At 41.3% G+C, this 25,027-nt stretch overlaps 1 protein-coding gene across 9 annotated transcripts in view; it reads left to right on the top strand.

Moving 5' to 3' along the window:
* Positions 1 to 24,364, top strand: part of ANP32A (acidic nuclear phosphoprotein 32 family member A) — a 29,791-nt gene extending 5,427 nt beyond the window's left edge. The window contains exons 2-9 of one of the 9 annotated variants that reach the window (XR_014493520.1): positions 14,403 to 14,552; positions 16,336 to 16,458; positions 19,982 to 20,180; positions 21,619 to 21,716; positions 21,927 to 21,987; positions 22,788 to 22,856; positions 23,347 to 23,476; positions 24,000 to 24,364. Coding sequence is in view for 7 of the 9 variants with exons in the window: in XM_083371278.1 (XP_083227404.1) it covers positions 14,403 to 14,552; positions 16,336 to 16,458; positions 19,982 to 20,180; positions 21,619 to 21,716; positions 21,927 to 21,987; positions 22,788 to 22,849 (693 nt within the window). In the remaining 2 variants the exon portion in view is untranslated. Of the gene's footprint in view, positions 1 to 14,402; positions 14,553 to 16,335; positions 16,459 to 19,981; positions 20,181 to 21,618; positions 21,717 to 21,926; positions 21,988 to 22,787 lie in introns of all 9 variants that reach the window. The other 8 variants (XR_014493521.1, XM_083371281.1, XM_083371278.1 and 5 more) reach the window with 8 other exon arrangements.
* Positions 24,365 to 25,027: the final 663 nt, after the last annotated feature.

The following is a 25,027-nucleotide window of genomic DNA, read 5'->3' as shown; positions in this document are numbered from 1 at the left end:
ATCTCTTAGCAGCTGCGTTGCAGTAGCAGAAATAGCAGAACCAGAATAGGGAGGGAAGAAGGAGCATAAACCCTACAATTGTTGCGGAACAGGCTTTTGTAAGCGCAGGCAAGCCATCGGTTGCCCTCTTCCTTCCCACAGCTTGATTTTGGTTAACAGTTTTTTTTATACCTTTCCTGTCTAATCTTTTTTTTATGTAAATTTTATTGGTTTTTATAAGGATGGGGAGGAAAATGAAGGGATAGGGTGTAGGGTTGGGATAGTGGGAAAGTTGGGGGAGGGGTTGGGGTTTCCCCCAATTACATTCAATATTTAGCAAATAGCATATTGTCTGGGTTGCTATACAATATTGAAGGAACAAGGTGGGATTTAGCTCAGAGAAGACTAAATGTGCAGCCACTTAGTTATAATGCACCAGTGGCTACCTAGTGGTGTTTAAATGCTTCTTTGGTGCTCTTAAAAGGACTGGTAGAATGAAAGTGTTACTACTAATAGCTAGTTTTGCATTTTTCCAGTAGTATCTGCTCTTTCTTACAAGCTGACATATACTGGATTGATTGCATTGGGCCCTCAAGTCCAACCCATTGCTTGTTTGTAGAAATTCAGATTAAAATGTCCCTGACATCTGGTGTCTAGTCTATGCACATGATAGCTCTTGTTAAACCTCTCTTGCTGTTAGCAGTTTTCTTTCCTAACAGCCAGTTGGAATTATAGTATTGTAACTTTTATCCATTCCTTGTCTTTTCTCAAGAATTTTGGGAAATTGTAATTTTCTGTGTGACAGCCATTAAATTATTTCAAGAGTACTATTGTATTTTCCCTTGTCTTCTCTTTTTAAAGCTAATTACTAACAGTTGGGTTAATCTCTCCTCATGTAATTTAGTTTCTTATCTCTCCATCCTCAGAATCTCTCTTTGATCCTGTAAGTTTCTAGGCACACTTCTTTAAGCGTGGTGCCCAAAACAGTATTCAATATTCAGGTGATTTTACATGTGACTTTTTTTACAACTACCGTATATCATACTACAGATTTGAAGTCAGTCTCCAAACAACTACTATTCCAAAAAAATTTTCCAGCCTAATATCTGGTTTTTTTCTGTCTTCTCACTGTTTGTACTGTAACTGGTAAATAAAGGTATCCTTGAGTTACAAAAATTTCTGTTGTTCTTGCCACAGTTGTTAAGTAAGGCAGTAATCTGGTTAAGTGCATCTAGCTTCCCCATTGATTTTGCTCATCAGAAGTTTGCAAAAGGTGGTCACATGACCTTGGGACACAGCAACCATCATGAATATGAACCAGTTGCCAAGCGCCTGAATTTTGATCACGTGACCATGGAGATGCTGCAATGGTCATAAGTGTGAAAAAATGGTCATAAGTCATTTTTCCAGTGCTGTTGTAACTTTGAAAGGTCACTAAATGAACTGTTGTCAAGGGCTACATGTATAAGCACTTTTTCACCTAAATCCTGAATTAAAATGTTACAGGGTGTGGGATCGAATACAAAGTTCTGTGCTGGACTTTGGCACTTTCACTTCACTCCCACCCATTGAGGGAGAATTCATGACTCCTTACTAAATAAAATTTCAGGCCAGATGTGCATCTGCTAAACTGTCAGTTTATCCAGAGAAGATTTAACTACAGCTTGCTAATGATAATGTCATGGAGCATTTTGTCAAATATTTTACCAAAACTGAGGCATATTATATTGACCATGGTATCCTACTGCGACGTCTCAGGGGGCTGGGAGTGGGAGGCACCGTTTTACGGTGCTTCTCCTATCTCCTGGGCCGCTCGCAGTCGGTGTTGACGGGAGGGCAGAGGTCCGCCCCGAGGCCTCTCGTTTGTGGAGTTCCTCAGGGGTTGGTTCTCTCTCCCCTCCTATTCAACATCTATATGAAGCCGCTGGGCTAGATCATTCGTGGTTTCGGGGTGGGGTATCATCAGTACGCTGATGATGCCCAACTTTTTCTCTCCACCCCGAACCAACCCAGCGATGCCCTCGCCGTGATGTCCCGTTGCCTGGAGGCGGTCCAGGTCTGGATGGGGAGAAACAGGCTTCGTCTCAATCCTGCCAAGACTGAGTGGCTTTGCGTATCGGCATCTCGGGCTAACCAAACTATTCCACCTTTAACGATGGAGAGTGAGGTGTTACCCCCCGTTGATAGAGCTCGCAACTTGGGCGTCCTCCTGGACTCACGGCTCAATTTTGAAGATCATATAGGAGGTTATAGCAGTCATGGAAGTAACACCTTTCTGATACATATACAAAAATTACTATTGAGCTAAATTGAATACCAAGAACCCTGATGAACATAATATAAATTATTCATTGGAATTATATACTATATGTAAAGGTAAAGGTTCCCCCGCACATGAGTGCTAGTCGTTTCCAACTCTAGGGGCTGGTGCTCATCTCCGTTTCAAAGCCGAAGAGCCAGCGCTTGTCCGAGGACATCTCCGTGGTCATGTGGCCGGCATGACTAGACGCCAAAGGCGCACGGAATGCTGTTACCTTCCCCCCGGAGTGGTCCCTATTTTTCTACTTGCATTTTTACGTGCTTTCGAACTGCTAGGTTGGCAGAAGCTGGGACGAGTAACAGGCACTCACTCTGTTACGCGGCACTCGGGATTCGACCCGCCAAACTGCCGACCTTCTGATCAACAGGCTCAGCGTCCTAACCACTGAGCCACCACGCCCCTTTTAGCAGTTATAATATATGGAAGCAATTCAGTATATTTTCAGTAGGAGTGTTTTAGGTTAAAATGGGAATTCAGATTTTAAGATTTGTTCCATACTGGTATAAATCATTTCTCAGAATAACAGAATTAGAAGGAATCTTGGAGGTCTTCTAGTCCAACCCCCTGCTCAAGCAGGAGTCACCCTACCAAACTATTCCAGCCTGTCCAATCTCTTCTTAAAAACCTCCATAGGTGGAGCAACTTCTGAAGGCAACTTCTCTTCCACTGGTTAATTGTTCTCACTGTCAGGAAATTTCTCCTTAGTTCTAGGTTGCTTCTCTCCATGATTAGTTTCATCAGTTACTTCTTGTCCTGCCTTCAGGTGCTTTGGAGAAGAGCTTGACTCCTCCTTTCTGCGGCAGCCCCTCAAATATTGGAAGGCAGCTATCATGTCACCCCCTAGTCCTTCTCTTTGTTAGACTAGACATACAGTGGGACAAAAAAGTATTTAGTCAGCCACCAATTGTGCAAGTTCTCCCACTTAAAAAGATGAGAGAGGCCTGTAATTTTAATCACAGGTATACCTCAACTATGAGAGACAAAATGGGGGGAAAGAATCCAGGAAATCACATTGTAGGATTTCTAATGAATTAATTCATACATTCCTCGGTAAAATAAGTATTTTGTCACCTACAAACAAGCAAGATTTCTGGCTCTCACAGACCTGTAACTTATTTAAGAGGCTCCTCTGTCCTCCACTCATTACCTGTATGAATGGCACCTGGTTGAACTTGTTATCAGTATAAAAGCCACCAGTTCACAACCTCAAACAGTCACACTCCAAACTCCACTATGGCCAAGACCAAAGAGCTGTCGAAGGACACCAGAAACAAAATTGTAGACCTGCACCATACTGGGAAGACTGAATTTGCAATAGGCAAGCAGCTTGGTGTGAAGAAATCAACTGTGGGAGCAATTATTAGAAAATGGAAGACATACAAGACCGCTGATAATCTCCCTCGTTCTGGGGCTCCACGCAAGATCTCACCCCTTGGGGTCAAAATGATCACAAGAACGGTGAGCAAAAATCCCAGAACCACACGGGGGGACCTAGTGAATGACCTGCAGAGAGCTGGGACCAAAGTAACAAAGGCTACCATCAGTAACACACTACGCCGCCAGGGACTCAAATCCTGCAGTGCTGGACGTGTCCCCCTGCTTAAGCCAGTACATGTCCGGGCCCGTCTGAAGTTTGCTAGAGAGCATTTGGATGATCCAGAACAGGATTGGGAGAATGTCATATGGTCAGATGAAACCAAAGTAGAACTTTTTGGTAAAAACTCAACTCGTCGTGTTTGGAGGAGAAAGAATTCTGAGTTTCATCCAAAGAACACCGTACCTGCTGTGAAGCATGGGGGTGGAAACATCATGCTTTGGGGCTGTTTTTCTGCAAAGGGACGAGGACGACTGATCCGTGTAAAGGAAAGAGTGAATGGGGCCATGTATCGTGAGATTTTGAGTGAAAACCACCTTCCATCAGCAAGGGCATTGAAGATGAAACGTGGCTGGGTCTTTCAGCATGACAATGATCCCAAACACACCACCCGGGCAATGAAGGACTGGCTTCGTAAGAAGCATTTCAAGGTCCTGGAGTGGCCTAGTCAGTCTCCAGATCTCAACCCCATAGAAAACCTTTGGAGGGAGTTGAAAGTCCGTATTGCTCAACGACAGCCCCAAAACATCACTGCTCTAGAGGAGATCTGCATGGAGGAATGGACCAAAATACCAGCAACAGTGTGTGCAAACCTTGTGAAGACTTAAAGAAAACGTTTGACCTCTGTCATTGCCAACAAAGGGTATATAACAAAGTATTGAGATAAACTTTTGTTATTGACCAAATATTTATTTTCCGCCATAATTTGCAAATAAATTCGTTAGAAATCCTACAATGTGATTTCCTGGATTCTTTCCCCCCATTTTGTCTCTCATAGTTGAGGTATACCTATGATGAAAATTACAGGCCTCGGCCTCTCTCATCTTTTTAAGTGGGAGGACTTGCACAATTGGTGGCTGACTAAATACTTTTTTGTCCCACTGTACCCAGTTCCCACAGTCATTCATACTGTGTAGCCTTCAGACCTCTTGTCATCTTTGATGCTCTTCTCTGCACTTTTCCAGTATCTTAACATCTTTTTTTGTATCATGAATGGCCAAAACTAGATGCAGTATTCTGACCAGTGTGGAAAGAATACTGCACTGTACGGTCTTATCGGTGCAGTGTAAAGCAATACTAAAACTTCACGTAATCACTGAATATGAAAAAATGGTACAATGTGCATTTTCAGCAATTTCTAAAAAATGAATTGTTCATTTTAGCAATCTAATTGAGGTAAAATACCAACAATAAAACAAAGAGGTTACATTGAGTATAATGTTTGCAGTAAATATAATGTTGTTCCATTGAAATTGTCTATTACTGATTCAAATTTTGCATCAATTTAATTATAATTTTTGACCCATTTGGTTTCTGACTCATACTTCACCAGCAATGTAGACCAAGGCCCAGCAGATTGTCCTCTGAGTTATTTTCAAATTAATTCTAATCTCCTTTCTCCCCTTGTTTTTGCAATTCTGCAATAACATGTGGATACTGAAATCAGACAAACTGGACCAGTAAGAACGGATTTTATCTTATTAATAAGTAAATATTGCAGTCTGAATAAATTATCAACTATAACTGGATTCACATTTGTTTGTTTATTTCATTTATAGCTTGCCTTTATTATTTTTTACAAATAACTCAAGGTGGTGAACACATATAATAATACTCCTTCCTCGGACTTCCGGTGGCGGCGCGGCGCCGGAGACAGCCGTTTCGGGCTGCCCGCTGCTCAGCTGAGTTGTTTTCACCCGAAACAGCGCCGATCAGCTGTTCGGGTGGATTTGAAGCCCCCTCCTCGGGAGAAGAGGAGGGGGTGAGGCCCCAGGTAGGGGTTGAGTTCTCCGGGGCCGCCTGAGCTTAAAGCTTGGGTGGCTGAAGGATTGAACTCCCCCGTAGCCTGGGTTGCTCCCAGCTGTTCAGCGTCTCTGCTCCGGGATTTTTGGAGCAGAGCCAGGCGTTTGCGACCACCCCTGCCAGAAGGAAAGACCCTGGAATAAAAAGGAGCAGGCAGAGCGGTACAGGAGGACAAGGTGAAGAGGACTTTTATTCTTACTCTCTAGCTTAATGACTTTATAAACTTAAAGTGCGCAACAAGTGAAAAGATGGCGGCTAAACCTCCCTCAAAAACTTCGGAGTGCGGGAACTTCTCCGGTGCAACAGACATCGTTGCAAGCTTTGCTTCCTCCTGCTGCATTGACATCGAAGGATTTACAAGATGCTCTTGAAAAACAATCCCAGGTTTATAAAAACAAACAAATAAATAAATAAATAAATAATATTAGAAGTACTGGGTGATAAGTTGGCAAAGGTGGAGGAGAAATTGGAGGAGAGGATAGAAGAGAAGTTCAGTGCGATGAGGGTAGACATTTTGTCTACAGTGGAAAGCGTGGCTGAATGTGTGCAAGGTTTGGATGAAAAAGTGGAGGACCTGAGTCAAAAGAATGCCACATTAGAAGTAAAGGTATTGGAGAATGAAGATTTAAGGGACAAAATGGACAGAGAATTGAGTCTTGTTCAGTATCATCAGATGCAGTATGCTGTTAGAATTAGAGGCTTAAAAGAGAATATTAAAGAAGACCTAAAGCAGCTGATTTCTGAGGCTCTGGAAGCAGTATTGGGTCAGCCAGCATCTGAAATAAAGGGATGCATGGATAAAGTTTTTCGTGTAAACTCATGGATTGCTAGACAGAGAAAGCTACCTAGAGATGTGGTGGTTTACTTTACAAAGAGAGAAACTAGAGATGAAGTTATTCAAGCCGCCTATGATACTAAAGTTGTGGTTGCTGACCAAGAAGTTTTGGTTTTAAAAGAAATTCCTCCAAAGATTTTAAGGAGAAGGAAGGATTTTGCATTTCTTGTGCAGGAACTTAAGCAACGTGATATAAAGTTTAGATGGGAGATTCCAGTCGGATTGGTGGTGATGCATGAAGGGAAAAGATACCGTCTGGTTACTGTGACACAGGCGCATGATTTCTACAATAATTTTTTAAAAGCAACCCCATTATCACTTCTGGAAGCTGCAAAGGGATTTGGAGAAGGGAAATCTCAAGAGACCGAAGATGGACAGACAGAGGAGAATGGTGCTGGAGAGGATCAAATTGCAGCCTCGTCGGTTGTTGCTGGAGAGCAGAGGGTGACGCGTGACGCTTTAAAACGAGCAAAACTAATAAAAGAACAAGACCAGCAGAAGTTTATGGAACCTTTAAAGCGTACTTATAGTGAAGCAGTGGGAGGAGCGCGGCCCAAAGGAGATAGGAGGGCTATTAAAGATGTGCTCCAACAGCTTCGGGATGACATGCATGGCGACTAAATTTCTAACCTGGAACGTTAATGGACTAAATTCACCACAGAAGAGAAAGAAAGTTTTTCAATATTTAAAACAATTCAAGATTGATGTTATATGCTTGCAAGAAACGAATATTAGGGTTATGGACCAAAAGTATTTATCGAACTCAAGGTTGGGCACGCAATTTGTTGCCTCTGCAATGAATAAGAAAAACGGAGTGGTTGTTTATGTTAAAAGTGCTTTAACAGCGGACTTAATTGAAGCAGATAAGCATGGAAGATACGTTATGATAGATTTGTTGCTAGAAGGCAAAAAAACGCTTTTAGTTGGACTGTATGCTCCTAATCAACAACAAGCTGACTTTTTTAGTTTACTTCATACAAAGCTTACTCAGTTGGATTACAAATCGTTTATTTTTATGGGGGACTGGAATGGTGTTTTGGATGTACAGATGGATAAGGCTGGTTTCTTTAAGCGTGTTCCGTGTCATGCCAGATTGCCTAAATCTTTCTTTGAAATGAAGGATGATTTGGAACTGCGAGATATTTGGCGTGACACACACCTGCATGAAAAGGATTATACTTTTTTTTCTGATAGACATCAATCTTTTTCCAGGATTGACTTCATTTTGTTGACTAATGACTTTTTTTCTAGGATTAAGAAGGTAAAGATCTGTGCAAGAGCTATTTCTGACCATAGTCCAGTATGGTTAGAGATCAATAAGGACAATAGAGATAGGCGCTCGTGGCGCGTAAATGAGAACTTGTTTAGAAATCAGAAAAATGTGGAAGAATGTAAACAGCGGATGAAGGATTTTTTTGAAATTAATATGAATAAGGATACTTCTATGGACATGGTTTGGGATGCTAGCAAGGCCTATATGAGAGGGGTGTTGATATATATGAATAATAAACACAGACGTACTTTGGAAGCTAGAAGGAAAGAATTGGAGAATGAAATTAAGGAAAAAGAGAAGGCCTTGATTTTGAACCCATTGGATGTGAAGACTAAGGAGGTTATTAAGCTATTAAGAGGACAATTTGATAAACTAATGGCTGACCAGGTGGCAACCAATTTGCGGTTTGCCAGGCATAATACTTTTTGTAATGCTAACAAGCCAGGTAGATGGCTAGCTTACAGACTAAGGAAAAAGCAAAGGGCTTCTAATATAGACAAAATTGAGCATAAGGGAAAGGTTGTGTTTCAACAGGATCTTATTAAGGAAGCCTTTGTGGATTTTTATTCTAAATTATATGCTAAGGAGAAGATTAATGAAAAGGACATTGATGTATATTTGGAGAATGCTAGCATCCCGGTTCTTACGCAAGCACAAAAAGAGGAGATTAATCAATTGATTACAGAAGAAGAAATTCTTACAGCAATTAAGGAGTTGAAGGTGGATAAAGCGCCAGGTACGGATGGTTTGACTGCGGCTTACTACAAAAATTTACAATTAGAGCTGATAAAACCGTTAAAGGAATTGTTCCAGATAATTCAGAGAGGGGGAAAGGTGCCTCCGTCTTGGAGAACTGCTTTTATTTCTTTGATTCCGAAGGAAGACCAAGATGTTACTCAAGTAAAAAACTATAGACCGATATCACTTTTAAATACAGATTACAAGATATTTGCTAAGGTGTTGGCTAATAGATTGATGAGGGTTCTGCAACAGGTGATTCATGGGGACCAAACTGGGTTTATTAGTGGTAGGCAAATGAAAAATAACGTGAGGCATATAGTTGATGTGTTAGAATTTTTGGAAAGGAACAACCAGATCCCTGCGGTGCTAATTTTTTTAGATGCTGAAAAAGCCTTTGATCAACTGAATTGGCAATTTTTGATGAAAGTTTTAGATAAAATGAATTTTGGGGATAAATTTTTGCAACCAATTAGGGCATTATATCAAAAACAAACAGCCCGAATAATAGTTAATAATAGCTTGACAGAAGCATGTAATATTGAGAAGGGTACAAGGCAAGGGTGCCCGTTATCGCCTTTGTTATTTGTGTTAACATTGGAGATATTATTGGTAAAAATATGGAACTCGGAAAGAATTAAGGGTATACAAATTAGAGATCAGGATTATAGATTGAGAGCGTTTGCAGACGATCTGGTTGTTACAGTGACCCAGCCGGAGAACTCTGTTGTGGACCTGATGGACGTAATAATGCAATATGGGAAGGTTTCTGGATTTAAAGCTAATGCACAAAAAACTAAAATTCTGGCTAAAAACATGACAGTATCGCAAAAGGCCCTTTTAGAAGGGTTAACTGGATTTGAGATTGTTAAAAGGGTCAAATATTTGGGGGTGCTTCTGTCGCCCTCTAATACAAAGTTATATAAAAATAACTATGAAAAATTATGGGGAAAAATTCAAAAAGAAATGGAGAGTTGGGAAAAATTGCAATTGTCTTTGTTGGGGCGAATCGCAGCAGTGAAAATGAATGTCCTGCCTAAATTTTTATTCTTATTTCAAATGATACCGGTTCTTAAGAAAGATTCTAATCTGGAGGAATGGCAGCGAGGTATCAATAAATTTGTTTGGGCAGGGAAAAGGCCACGAGTTAAACTTAAGATTATGCAGGATACTCGTGAAAGAGGTGGTCTTAAAATGCCCAATCTTAAATTATATTATGAAGCTGCTGCGTTAGCAGGAATAAGTGATTGGATTAATTTGACACAAGAGAGATTATTAAATCTTGAGGGCCACAACTTGTTGTTTGGCTGGCATGCATATTTGTTGTATGATAAGAAGGTAGATAATGTGTTTAGAGTGCATATTTTAAGACAGGCATTGCTGAGAGTTTGGAAGAAGTATAGACATAAGTTAGACTGTAAGATACCTTTGTGGGCAATTCCAAAACACGCAATAGAAAATATAAATGTTGGTTTTAAACATGATGTGACTACGTATAAGGAGATTTTAAGCTTGGGAAGAAATGTCTGGTGTCTGAAACCATACAGCCTCTTGCGAGATGAGAAGATTGTTCAAACTTGGTTTCAATATATTCAGCTACGGGCCAGGTGGAAAGAAGACCAGAAAATTGGTTTTACAATGACTGATGAAAATCTGATAAAGCAAATTAGAAATCAGGGTCCAGCACATATTAAATGGATATATCTTGCATTGATAGAGATTGACTCAGAAACAGAACTTGTTAAGGATTGTATGATAAAATGGGCCCAAAACATCCAAGAAGTTATTACAATGGACACGTGGGAAAAGATTTGGGTGAGGAACGTAAAATTTACACAAGCTCAAAATTTAAGAGAGAACTTTTATAAAATGTTTTATAGATGGCATCTAGATCCTAAAAAGCTTGCAAGTATGTACCCGAATTATCAGCCAAAATGCTGGAGGTGTGGCGATGAAGATGCAACATATTTTCACATATGGTGGACTTGCAAAAAGGTTAAGGCCTTTTGGATAAAAATCTGGTGGAATATGCAGAAGATTTTCAAGCAAAGGATAAAGTTTTGTCCGCAACTTTTTTTGTTGGGAATAATTACAGATGCTACGGTTGTGGACACTAAGTTGATGCTGAATTTAATTACGGCAGCAAGACTCTTAATAGGTCAGTATTGGAAGAAGGAGGAACTGCCGACTATAGAAGAATGGACTTTAAAGGTTTCTGACCTGGCAGAGATGGCAAAGATTTCGGCTTATTTGAAAGATCACTCGCAAGAACGTTATATTATGGAGTGGAGAAAGTGGATTGAGTATATCCAGAACAAATATAGGACTAAAAAGTTTCATGTAGCATTTGAATAAGTCTTCCTTTCTTTTTTCTTTTTTCCTTTTTCTTTCTATATATATTTAATATTAATAGTGTTTGTAATTATCCTATATGAGCCAGAGAGTGATAGATTTTAGAGTTTATGGTTGTTAGCATATGGATGTTTATGATTGTTTTTTTTTTGTTTTTATACCTTGTACTTAGCTCTGGGAAGTGGGGGGGGGGAGAGGGGTAGGGAGGGAGGGAGAGGGGAGGGGGAGGGGGAACTGTTAAAGATAAAATGTATGCTAAAACTTTTCAATAAAAAAAAATAATACTCCTTCCTCCTCCTATTTTTCCCACAGCATCAAACCTGTGATGTGGGTTGGGCTGAGAGAGTGACTGGCCCGAGGTCATCCAGTTGGCTTCATAGCTAAGGCAGGACTAGAACTCAGTCTGCTGCTTCCTAGCTTGGTGCCTTACTCAGTAGACTAAACTGGCTATCTCTAATAACGAGGAATAATTACCATATTGTTTTCATGGTGTTTAAAATCTAATAACAAAATGAACAATTCAAGAAAGGAAAAATTCAAAACACCATGAAAACTGCATCCTCTGGAAACAAAGAATACGAACATCTTTCAGTTCATGTTAATTCAATTCAATTCAATTAGTTCACTTACACAGTTCAGTTTAATTAATAGAAAGGAGGGACCATTAAGTTGAAATAGATGAGCAAGTGAACTGTGGACGGGAAGAATAAAGGCAATAAAGTGAACTGTGGACGGGAAGAATAAAGTCGAAGAGTTGGTGGCTTCCCAATTGTTCTCTGTTCCTCAGGATCGGCAAAATCAAAAAATGGTCATCCTGTGACTTCGTAGCTTTTCAGGTGTTTTGCATTCCAAAAGTGAAATTGGGTCATTCACATGACCAGCCCACTTTACACCCGTTATGACTGTACTAGGCAGACTCCGGCATGTCTGTAATTTGAGAACTACCTGCACATTAACAATTTAGAGGTGGGCAGCTTTTCCACATACTGTGCACTTTGGTGCCTTAAGGGGAGTTTGGTTCCTCCTCTCCCATTACTATTTATCTAAATTTCTTATGCACTCAGGCCCTCCCTCAGCTGAGGCACTGCAGCCATCTGATTTTCATGAGAAGGAAGGAGGGAGAGTCATGCTCCTGCAAACATAGCGCTATTTGTTTATTGGTTTTCCATTTTTTAATATTTATCACCGTCTTCCATTTATGCACTAACTCATTCAATAAGAACTTTACACAGGGAGATATGTGCAAGAAGAATGAAGCCCAAGAATTTCAGATCCCTGAAAATATGCAAGTGTTCTGTCTGTTAGCATCTTGATAACTCCAAAATGCACAAGAGGAAGGGTGAGGAATGACCTGACATATGGAATGGCAAATTTCAGTGAGAAAACAGCTGCATTAACTGACAGAATCAAGATCACATGAAGTGTTAGTACTGCTTTATAAAGTCTCGATAAGACCACACTTGGAGTACTGCGCTCAGTTTTGGCTACCATATTATAAAAAAGATGTTGGGACTCAGAAAAGAGCAAGAAAGATGATTAGGGGTCTGGAGGCTAAAACATGAAGCATGGTTGCAGGGATTGGGTTTGTCTAGTCTAGTGAAAAGAAGGACTAAGGGCGACATGATAGCAGCGTTCCAATATCTAAGGGGCTGCCACAAAGAAAAGGGGGCCGACCTATTTTCCAAAGCACCAGAAGGCAGGACAAGAAACAACGGAGGAAAACTAAAAGAGAGATTCAACCTAGAACAATAGCCAGAGGAACAGCTTGCCTCCAGAAGTTGTGGGTGCCCCATCAGTGGAGGCCACTTGTCTGGAATGATGTAGGGCAGACATGTCAAACTCGCGATGTCATGTGACATTGCGCAATGTATTAGGACGGTTTTGCCATTGCCAGCAACGGGATGGGCGTGGCTTCTGGATGATGCGTCTGGCCTGCGGGCCAGCCGTTTGACACCCCTGATATAGGGTCTCATGCTTGAGCAGAGAGTTAGACTAGAAGACCTCCAAGGTCCCTTCCGTTATTCTGTTGAAACTGAAGTTCCAGAGAATCTAATTGTGAAATTAATTTTGAATTCAACAAAAGAACACAATTCCAGGATTTAGCATTACGGCAAGCTGTGAAGATCTGTACTTTGAAAAAAACTTAAAAAGAGCAGCTGTCGGCCAACACAGAGACTGTGAAGTAGTCCAGCTAGCTAATGATTTTGTTCAGTTGTACTCTGAACCTGGATTAGTTGAAACTGCAGCAAAATTTTCTTTCCAAGTGATTGGACAGCTCTCCCTTTCAAATTCATTTGGAATTCCTTTCCGTTCATCTGTGTGTGATTGTTTGGAGTTACAGCATTGCCAGGGTCAGCAGTTCAGCCAAGGGAGGAAGAGGGCTTATCTCATTCGTTATCTGTCTTTCTTCCAGGAAGACAAGAGGCAGCAACCACAGGAGAATTACTTGGTTTTATTGTCCTAATAGTTGGGCTTGGAAACTCTCACTGAGATGCCGCACCTAGCCTAAAAACACTTATTTTTTAATCCAGTGCAGGTAGTCCTTGACTTATGACTACAATTGAACCCAAAATTTCTGTTGCTAAGCAAGGCAGCTTTGCCCTGTTTATTACCTCTTTTGCCACAGGTGTTAAGTAAATAATTGCAGTTGTGAAGTGAATTGTGTGGTCATTAAGTGAATCTGACTTCCCTATTGATTTTTCTTGTTGGAAACCAGCTGGGAAGGTTAAAACTGGTGATCACATGACCTTGCAACCGTCATAAATACATGCCAGTTGCCAAGCATGCAAATTTTGGTCACATGACCACGGGGATGCTACAAATGGATATAGGTGAAAACTGATCATAAGTCACTTTTTCGAGTGCCATTGTAACTTAGAACAATTACTAAACGAATAGTTGTAAGTTGAGGATTACCCGTATTGCATCCAGGTCTGTCTGCTTTATTCATGCCATTAATTACAGAGTGGAGCATTGGTCATAGGTCAGTGGCCAGAATTGTGTTGAAATGAAAGCAGTCTCTCTGCTCCGACCTGAAACTTCCATGCAATTCTTTAGTCATTTTGAAACTTGGTCCTCTTAAATTTACTCTGAAATGCTGTATGTGTTTGGCTTGAAGCAAACCTGGAATAGATCAGTGTGAGCAGGTCAAGACCTCTGTAGAATCTTACGAGGGCTATATAAATTACTCTGATACGTTAAATGCCTATTTATTTATCCATTTATTTATCCTTTTAGAAACCTCCCTTCTCCCTCACAGAGGGACTCTAGGCTGTGTACAAATAAAATGTTAAAAACATAAAAAAGGAATATAACATGTGAAAAACAAGCAAAAATAGTTAAAATTCAACCTTAAAAGGGGGGAAGAGAATGTCATTATGCTAATGATGTTATATGCTAATTATTTCTGGGGGGGGTCGCCCTTCCTTCATCTGATAGTTGTAACTAAGGGTGACTGAAACTGAAGATGACATAACTGAGCCTTATTCTATATAATTTTTGTCTCCAGGTAAAAGAACTTGTTCTTGACAACTGCAGGTCCTATGGAGGAAAAATTGAAGGCCTCACAGATGAATTTGAAGAGCTGGAACTATTAAGTACAATCAATGTAGGCCTCACCTCAGTTGTAAACTTACCAAAGTTAAACAAACTTAAGAAGGTAGGTAGTTGTCTTATTTTATGAGTTGCCAGATAATTACTTATATAAAAGACCCTTGAACCCAGTGTTGAATGCAGGTTTCTCTGTGGCTAAACAGTAAAGCAAAACTTTGGATCTCTTTAATAAACATAGTATTATCTAACTGTAAAGTGCAGAGATTTCCTAACGTTTCTCGCTTTTGTTTATTATAACTCTGCAGCTGACACCCTCATTTTATACAGGCCCGTGTGCCCACCTGACTGCCAGTTCAGTCTCATTTGATAGTGGGCTCAGGACATGCAGGCTCCTGCTTTCACAGGATGGCCGAACTACAGGCTGCCCTCCTTCTCCCCCCCCCACCCCCATTGGCTCCCTTTCTTTCCTTCCTTGGTAGCATTTTCTTGGCCGAGTCAAAGCTGCCTTGCCTTTGGAATCCTCCTGGCTCTTCTCTGCTGACGATGCCCAGCTAAGAGCTGCCCTTTGGCTTCCTTGTTCTCACTCTGTGTTCAACATTTGTTTCCTCTTCCTTGTTGAAACAATTGGCTCTGCTAGCCTTTTTACACTTTGGTTTCATTGCCCCTCCGTTAGCAGACTTTTGTTTTCTCATTGGAGGTGTTAATTCAGCTGTTCTCTTGGTTGGCATCTCTCTGCCCTGCATGTGACTCTCCATGCTGCTTTAGGACATACTATCCCGTCGCCTGCATATTCTCCCTTTCCCCATTCTGCCTTCTTTCTGCTCCATCATTAGTCTTGAGATGAGATGAGATGAGATAAGATAATCTTTATTGTCATTTTACTGTGGGCACAACAGCACACATCAAAAATGAAATTTAGTTGCCCGCTCTCAAAGTGAAACACACACATGACACACAACGAAAACATACTATAAACAACATATGTATAGACCCGCACCCCTACATATGCATAACAATAAAATATTAAATACTGTCCATCTTGAATATAGAACGGAAGGAGGAAGCCTGAGAGTTCACAAGGTTAATGCTGTATGGAATGAAACTGGCTGAATCTCCTCCCAGAAGGGAACAAGGAAAACAGGTTATGAAGAGGATGTGTCGTGTCCCAGATAATCTTACAGACCCTCCTCAAGCAACGCTTCTGTGCTATATCCTGGATGGGAGGGAGGGAATTGCCAATGATCTTTTCGGCCATCCTCACCACTCTGAAGCGGCAATGCTTCCAAACCAGATTGTGATCCTGTATGACAGGATGCTCTCGATCGTCCTTTCCTTATTCTCCTTTTGAGAATGAATGAATGATTGATCATCTCACAGCCCACCTTCCCTCTCCATAGGTTGCCTGCTTAGCTTTATCTGGACTTCCAGATGTGCTATGTGTCTTCCTTTGTTCAACTGTTTTGATGGCCCTCCAATCCCACCATCATTGGCTCCCAATCTATTTTTAGTTTCAGATAAGCTGTGCGACTCCCCCTCCAAAATCTTCCACCGTTTCTCCAGGCTCCCTCTCCTCATTCGTTCTCTTGCTTCTCCAGTACCTCATTTTCTCCAAGCATCTTTCTGATGCTGCTGCTTTAACTTCCTTTCAAATCGCTCTTTAAACCCTCTGTGTCTGGAACCATCTCACGTAGCTTTACTTATTCTTTGGGGAGTTACCTGGGTGGAATTTCAGATGGTTGCTGCCTCAGGAAAGGGATGTATCCTTTGTGAAGTGACATGTGTGCACAGATAAGACTTTACTGTAGATATTGGAGAGCAAATGCTATATCAGCTTAAGAAATTAATAACAAATTGTATTTTTTTAATTGGCTCAATATTTATCTCCACAGCTCGAGTTAAGTGACAACAGAATCTCAGGGGGACTGGAAGTATTGGCAGAAAAATGTCCGAACCTCACACATCTAAACCTAAGTGGCAACAAAATAAAGGATCTTAGTACAATAGAACCACTGGTGAGTCCATATAGACTTCCTAAAGAACCATTGCTTATCAGTTTTCAATACAGGGGGTCCTTGACTTACAACCACAATTGAGCTCAAAATGTCTGTTGTTGTTTTGTCCCATTTTACGACCTTCCTTTCTACAGTTGTTAAGTGAATCACTGAAGTTGATAAATTAGTAGCCTGGTTGTTAAATGAATCTGGCTTCACCATTGACTTTGCTTCTCAGAAGGTTGCAAAAAGTGATCACATGGTCTTGGGACACAGCAGTGGTCATAGGTATGAGCCAGTTGCCAAGCATCCGAATTTTGATCACCTGATCATGGAGATGCTGCAAAAGTCATAGCTGTGAAAAACGTTCATAAGTCACTTTTTTCAATGCCGTAACTTTGAACGATCTGTTGTAAGTTGAGGACTACCTGTACTCCTGGGATTATTCCTGTAGCCCTGTCGCCCTGCAGCCTCTCTGGCCCTCCCCGTTCCTTTTTCGCCTGTCCCTCAGCACCGCCTGGCCCTTTCCAGATGGCCTGCAGGGCACAAGCCAACCAAGAGTTTGGGTTCTCTTACCCACATCCTGCGCTGTGATCCACTCAAGACCGCCTTTCATCCAGATTCCTGGGGCCTACCTTATTCCCAAGAGGTACAAAAAAACCCCCTCTGTAAGCCGGAAGACAAAGTAGACAAATGACATGTATTCAAGTATTTGAAAGGCAGTTTCAGCCAATCTTGCATTTTTATGGCCCGTCCTTTCCACAGAAAAAGGAAAAATTTCTGTCGCTTTCAGTGGAGTAGGAGTCTTTTCTAAATTAACCCAGCATATGTTTCCCTGTTTCCTTTGGTCTTCCTTGGCTGCCTAGACTTCGTACTGGTGTTGCATTTTTAAACTTTTATGGCTTTCCGTAGTCCCTTCAGTTTGCCAGGCAATAGTTTCCCCCTTCCCTCCCTTTTTAAAAACTTTTTCTAAAACAGCCTCATGGTCTCGCTAGTCTCCTTGACCCTTCACCTTTCTAGACAGATTCATAGAAACAATATTTGTGGACTAGTCAGAAAGTAAAAGAAGACCATAGAAGCAGGAGGTGCCTCAGGTGAGGGAACAGGTCAGGATAGGCAGACACTTCTTCTTAAAGGTAGAACAGCTGTCCCCCAAACTTGGCTGCAACGATTGTCCTCTGTTACCCGTTTCCAGGCCCCTTGAACGGTTGCACTGGACTTTGACTCAGTAACATTACGACTGACAACATTTTTGGATCTGCTTCTGTCACACGTCTGTGCTGGCTTTCTGCTGGGAAAGTCAACACTATATGGAAAGTCAGGGCTTTTTTTCTCATAGAACGCTCAGAACGGCGTTCCGGCACCTTTTTTTGCAAAAAAAAAAAAAAAAAAAAAGCTCCCTCTATTTGGCTTTAGGAGTAGGCAATCTTGGCTCTTTTTTATGACTCGTGGACTTCAACCCCCAGAAATCCTGAGCCAGCCACGCTGAGGGGAAAGAGAGAGGTTTCCAAGCTGAGCCATGCTGGCTCAGGAATTCTAGGAGTTGAAGTCATAAAAGAGCCAAGGTTGCCTACCCTGCACTAGAGGAGGACATTAAAATTATTTACAAGGTTACTTCTTTAGGAACTAAACTTTTAGAATCTAAAACAGCTAATTCAAAAAAGCCAACAGGAAAGAACCTCACATTTTTCATCTGCTTCTGTCTTTTGGAAGGTAAAATTAGATAACAAAATAATCTATTTCCTATGTTAACATCTCTGCAGTGAAATCAATAAAGGTAACAGGAAAGAAATGAGAAACATTTTTCTCAATGTAATATGTCTAATTTAGCTGATGCTAGAAAAAAATAGTATCTTGTACACTCTTGAAAACTATTTTGAATCTATAACCATCTATTACAACTAAACCGCTTTAAATTAAACAGTTCTTAAGAATGAAATATTCTTAATTTTTACTGTTTGGATTGTTGTGTGTTTTGAAAAATAGATTATTTAGAATCTAGTTATGTTGCACTTCAGTCTTTAAATAATTAACCTAGTATATACATAACAATATATGATGTTTCCCATGGTGAGGTTAACATCAATAACAACATTTATTAAAAAGGCTAAAATAATTTCTGGTGGTATCTGTACATTAAAATTTTATTTAGTCATAATCTTTCACTTTTCACATTCTGGACAAGCAGCTTAGCAAAAGATGTTACATATGTGCATAAGTGTATTCAGTAGCATGTGCCTTTTTAAAAATATCAAACATGCAAAGAAACAAAAATAAGTCCAAAATATCTGTATTACATCCAGAAAAGCCAACTTTGCAACCAATATTTCTCATCCATAACTATGGCACCCTAAGGATACCTGCATACATGCAAATGCTTCTCTGGGATCAGTAACGCAGCAGGGGTTGCTTTTTCCTTCCAGTAACAGATTTCTGGGAAATACCAAACATGGCCTTGAGAATTCCAATGTTTGTTACAAATTTTTCTGGATGTGGTTGGAAAGAGGCTGTTTGGCGCCAGAGACCACTGCTACGAGGAACACAGCTCTGGGTCGGGGTTCGGAGCAGCTCTGGGTGGGGGCTCAGCACGGGCCGTGGCGTGGCAACTGCGGGGAGGGGATTCCCCACGGCGGCTGTGGGGAGGGGAATCCCCTCGGCATGTGGCTCTGAGCCGCAGGGGTGGGGATGCAAAGGACGGGTGGCGATGCCATAGCAAGACACCGGCATCGCTCCCAGTGACAGCACCTCTGAGTTCCGGCACCTTTTTTTTTTTTTTTAGAAAAAAAGCACTGTGGAAAGTACACAAGAAAAAAGAGTCCCTAAGGATGAAACAGTAAAATGGTAGTGCTATGTGGTGCCTTTGGCAGCCTCTTAGCCCTCAAATGGGACCAACATCTTCCTTTTTAAAAATCTAATAGAATCCCTTTCAGTGCTGACATGAACAGAGAAAAGTCTTAGGTACTTGATATTTTTAGTTAATACACACTGATATTTAAGCCCATGAAGCCTATTCTTCCACAAGGTTTGGATAGGTTGGGGAGTGAAACTTGCCCAGTCTCCCGGGAGCTTCCATGGCTGAAGGTAGCCTTGAATCTTCCAACCCCATAAAGTACAGCTTTATTTGTGGCTTGGCGAGGGAGCATCTGCAGAATTGGTTGCAGACTTCCGCATCTCCCTCTGGTGGTTGCCTAAAGGGATGTTGTCTGTAGTCTGGAAACAAACAGGAGGCGGCTTCCTTCATGGGATTTAAAATTCCTGGCACACCTTGAGAAGATGCAGTCAGGGTTTGTTCCCATTGGACACTTTGGACTCTTGCAGAGTCCCAGTGATTTGTGGCTCCAGGTGAAGCTTAAATCCAGCCCAGCTGAACGTGGCCACTTCCAAACCTCTTGTAGGCCAATTCTGATGCTCACTAAATTGAAAGGATAGAGTGCCTGCTATTTAAGAAGCCTTTTAATTATACATTTGGAGCGTTTGTTGTTATAATTCTGTCACAATGGTGTTGGGCTGAGGGTTGGCAATGAACCCCTTCCTTTTCTTTCAGGAGAAGTTAGAAAACCTGAAGAGTTTAGATCTTTTCAATTGTGAGGTCACTAACTTGAATGACTACAGAGAAAATGTCTTCAAACTTCTCCCTCAACTCACATATCTGGATGGCTACGATCGAAATGATAAAGAGGCCCCTGATTCGGATGCAGAAGGCTACGTGGAAGACCTAGATGATGAAGAAGAGGATGAGTTTGGTGAGTGAGATTGATCTCTAGTTGAGGTTGACTCCCAAGAACAAAACTCCATATCTTTGCCTTATTTGATGCAGCAAAACTCTCCACAGAGTTATCTGTATCAGTTCATAGCACTCCAGTTTGTCCTGGAAGCAGGAGATGGAATGAATCCTGAAAAATTCCTAGATTCCAGTGCCCCGTACTTCTCATTGGCACAAAATATTGATGAACATTGGCATCTTGCATTAGAATGGTGGGGTAAATATATAACAGGACCACTGACTAGCAGAGGTAGTATCTAAACGTTGATTTTATTTCTCTTTAAAATTACTGGAAACACAACCTCTGGACATGATAATGGCCACTCCTACAGATTGCTTTCAAGAGGATTACAATGAATTGGAGGAAGAGACAGTACTCAGTGGTTAATACGTACAGTGGCTTAGTGGGACCTTTGTTTAGAAGGGACAGCAGAGGCCAGAAACAACTGCCTACAATCCACACCCTGATTCTGAATTTCCAACAAGTTTTAGGCATAATTGCTGCTTGAAAATCAGTGACTACTCGAGTAGATGGACTCCTTTGGATCTAATCCAAAGGTGGTTCTTATATTCATGCTCTTTTTAGTATCATGGTTCTCTGTTCATAAATACCTGGCTTTTGTGGCATGCCATACCATGCAGTGCAGAGGTGTGTCATGTGCAAGCAAGGAACTATTGGCCTGGGGATTGTGGGGAATCCTGTCCTCGTTCTGCAGTTAAGGTTACTGAAGAGGCAGGTTCCTTGCAAGTCTATTATCTGAAAGGCTAATGCTAGAATGTTAATGTTGACAAATGAAAAATACTCATGATAGGAATGTAAACATTGATTAAACTTCAGAAATATTTGGAACTGACCTTCACATCTTTTCTCTCATTATATTCCACTTTGTAAAAACATCAGGTGGTTTTGCTGTTTTAAATAGATTTAGCTGGTTTGGAGCATTTCTCCTTCAATTTGCATGAGATGAGAGAAGTGGCAGAACTACATGATAGGCTGCTTAATGTTCTTGGTCTTCCTTTTGGGAAACCCAAAATGGGTTCTTTATTTGTTTATTTACTTTATTAAATGCCTATCTTCTGCCTTCGAGGCCTGTCTCCTTTCTGAGCCTAAGATAGCTTGCACAGCGCTTCTTTCCCTAGTGTGAAAGAGACATTTAGTTAATAATCCCAACTTTCAGATAGCTGAAGGAGGGAGAGTGGGACTTTGGTATTTTTGTACTTGCTCAGTGATCCCCTCTCTAGATTACTCCTGCAAAAGTTCAGGGCTCCATCCTGTCCTGACTGTAATGGTGCTCTTGCACTTTGTGGCCTGGGATAGATAAAGCAAAGATTTAGGAGGAGAACTGGAAGAAAATGAAATTGACTCCTCGTTGGACAAGGTGATAAAATGGTTTGATTTTTCTGTTTTGTTTTTATAGAAGAGGACTATGATGAAGAGGCTCAGTTAGGAGAGTATGAATTAGAGGAAGAGGAGGATGTGAGTGGAGAAGAGGAGGATGTGAGTGGAGAAGAGGAGGTAAGACTGTAATAATTGGGGGAGAGAATTAGACCAGCTGTAGGCATCTTGTTTTGGAATGGAGGGTGGTGGGGTCTGTGATCAGCCAGAGCAGATAATGGCCTCATATCAAATGTGCTTTTGGCAATTCCTCTTCCAAAGCAAAGTAGTTTTTCCAATTTAGACAAGTTCTAGATGGAGTAAAACACGTTTGCCTTTTCTCTCTGGCAGGAGGATGAAGAGGGTTATAATGATGGTGAAGTAGATAATGAAGAAGAGGACGAAGAAGTTGGTATGTGCAAAACAAACCTTGAGAAAATCTCTTAAGGCTAAAAGGCTAAAGAATCAGGACTGTAGCACAGATCTGAGAGATTGACTTGTTGTGCTGAGGTGTATGTGGGGGTTAAGCTCTTGGCCTGGAAGCCAGGTTCAAGTCATCCCGCAACTAGTGGCTTGCCTCCCCCCAGAAGGAAGCTCTTTGGAGAGAAAATTAGCAGAGCCTCCAGTGACCATGCCTCGAGCTCTTAAGAGGAAGGAGAAACACGAGAGCTATAGCTTCTGTTTGGTGCGGCTGGGAATTTCTTCAGGGAAAAGTTAGTTTCTCTCTTGACTATAGCGCTTGTAGAGTGGCCTGGAACTCTTCAATATGTAGTTGGGATTAAACAGATACCAACCAGCTAATTTAAAATTAAAAGCGTGCAAAGTAGCCGCTGAGAGGATTAAAGAGTACTGGGTTAATACTTTTATTTTATTCCTCTTCTTTGCACGTATTTTATATGGGAAAATGCTTTTAATAATGCTTAGCTAACCAGTTTCCACAGCTGGGTGCAACCTGTACTGTAAAAGTGGAACTTTGCTCCCCATGGAAATGGGACAGGAAGTGCGGCTGAATTTGGCAGGTGGGGGGAGCGGTTTTCCCCCAGAGCTGCTCCGGCCTTTGTGCAGCTGGAAATCGGCCTTCAACATAAGTGGCTTTGCTTTGCCCTGATCGCAGAAGCCCTCCGTCTCCTACGGGTGGCCTGGGGAGGGGGGACAGCTTGTGGGGCAGAGAGATGTTCCTCATCCTGACCCTGCAACCCTTTCCTTTGACAGATGAAGCCCGGGGGGAGAAGAGAAAACGAGAGGCCGATGATGAAGGCGAGGAGGACGACTAAATGCAACGTAATCTGTTTTGGGGGGAAATAAGTTTCCTATTGTGATTTGACTGTTTATACCCTGTATTTTCACCCCTTCTCACCCCCCCTCCCTGGAATGTAATGTTGCTGTGAGATCAAGAAGGAAATGCTTAATTTTATGGGCAAGGGAATTAAAATAACATATTTTTTAAAAAAAACCTGCCATTCAGACTGCTACATTTTGTTTCTGGGAAAAATATTTTATCTGTTATTCCTGTTTATGCAGTAGCAAACAGAACGCAAGAGATAACTTCAGTTTTTCTTGAAGTGGCTCATCTTGGACTCTAGATTTTTTTAAAAAAAAGTTTTTTAGAAATAAATATGAGCCATAAGATTTCCACAATGATTCAAATTGATGGCTGGAGCTGGAGGGTGGAGGGATAATTTGGGCCTGAAGACTCAGTGGCTTTCCCCCCCCCCTTTTTCCCAGTTCCTCAGGATAGTGTAAGTCTTTCTTTCTTCTCTTCTGGATGCAGCAAGATTGACCGTGGGAGCATCCCAGCTGCCGCAGGGGAGCAGCAGCATCTTGATAACCAAGTGTTTCCTTGTTACCTGTTTTGTGAATGGCTGCCGTTCCCAGGAACCCTTTTCTTCCACTTCTTATCGGTAACATTTACTTGGCTGTTTGTAAATAGTGACCAACTATGTAATATCTCTCTCTCTCTCTCTCTCTCTCTCTCTCTCTCTCTCTCTCTCTCTCTCTCTCTCTCTCTCTCTCTCTCTCTCTCTCTCTCTCTCTCTCTCTCTCTCTCTCTCTCTCTCTCTCTGGTTTGTGGGGGTGATTTTGCAAATTTTTATTTTAAAAAATCTTGTAGAGCATGGCTGGGCAAGCTCTCCTGGGATGGGAACTGCTCGAGAATATGGCAGGATCCTTGTTCAGCTCCCATTCCTGGATTGTTCGTATTCTGACTATTGAGGGGGGTCTAGAGCAGTTCTCTGTAAACGGCAGTCATGGAAATATCTATAAATATATATAAAAAGTGTTCCTAATTTCCTGAGTTAACTGGTGAATTGCATTTGACAGTTGTAATAAAAAAAGAAAATGTTTGAACCCTTTTAACTAAAGTGTGTACTATTTGGTCTGTAAAATGCTATATATAAAAATATATTAACAACTCCTTGATATTAGGTGATGGGAATCTGTTTCCACGTGTGTTCTACAATACTCTGAAGATCTTTGCAAGCTTTTAATTGCCAGAGGAGACAGTACTGGACGCCTAGGCCAGTCAGCTCTCTTTTCATACACGAGCAAGGATTGCTGAAAGAAAAGTTGTATTTTCTTAAAAAGTCAGTAAATTGACTACAAAGTACCTAGTTTGTACAGATTTGATTTCATGTCCCTCTTCAGACAAGAGCTCTAGAAGCGGCTTGTATTTTCTAGTCAGTTTCTCATCTGTATATAAACAAACACGTTCCCGCTTGCTCCCTAAGAGCCAAACCTTTTGAGTTTTATGTCTTTGTTAATTATGAATTTCAATAAATCTTTTTATACAATTTTTTCCTGTGGCTTATTGAAGTAAATGGGCCACGTGGGAATTTTCTGTTTGATTTTAAAGTTTTTTTAAAGAACAAACTTGTAATTATTTTAAGAAACTTTAAACTTTTTTTTAAAAAAAGTAAAATAAAATTAATCACAATGGCTCAGTCCAGCAAACAGGGTAACAGATGTCGGGGCCTGGCTCTACCTGCAATGTCTCACTTTCAGGCTTGCCAGAGGAGCCCTCTAGGCCCCTGGAAGAATGGGAGCTACCTGTCCAGGAGTGGAACATTCCAGAACACTCTGCAATATTCTGTTTCTCCTGTGGGCCAGTGACCTGGCCATTCTAGGGAAGAAATGGGAGCAGCCCAGGGTTCTATAGAAAAAGTAGTATTGCATACCCTTTATGAGACACCCGATAGATCTGATTTTTTGTGTGTCAGGTTAATGAGGAGGGGTTTTGCAACCTCTGTAGCCTCATTGGTTTTCCATTTCCATTAGATCCTTTGGGAAGATTCTATTCTAGCTGGGAACGTTCCTCTGCAGAGACTTCTATCCCTTAAGGAACCATCTCGATTTGTCTACTCACAAAGTAGGTGGAAAAACTCAAGAGGCTGAATGTGCTTTTACTATCCATCCAGCTGTTATGAAGACTACAGTAGATAGTCGCTTTCTAAAAA

This window comes from Vipera ursinii (genome assembly GCF_947247035.1).
Source record: "Vipera ursinii genome assembly, chromosome: 11".
Classification (NCBI taxonomy): domain Eukaryota; kingdom Metazoa; phylum Chordata; class Lepidosauria; order Squamata; family Viperidae; genus Vipera; species Vipera ursinii.
The sequence above is the reverse complement of the archived record's forward strand: the minus strand, read 5'-3'. Positions and strand labels throughout refer to the sequence as shown.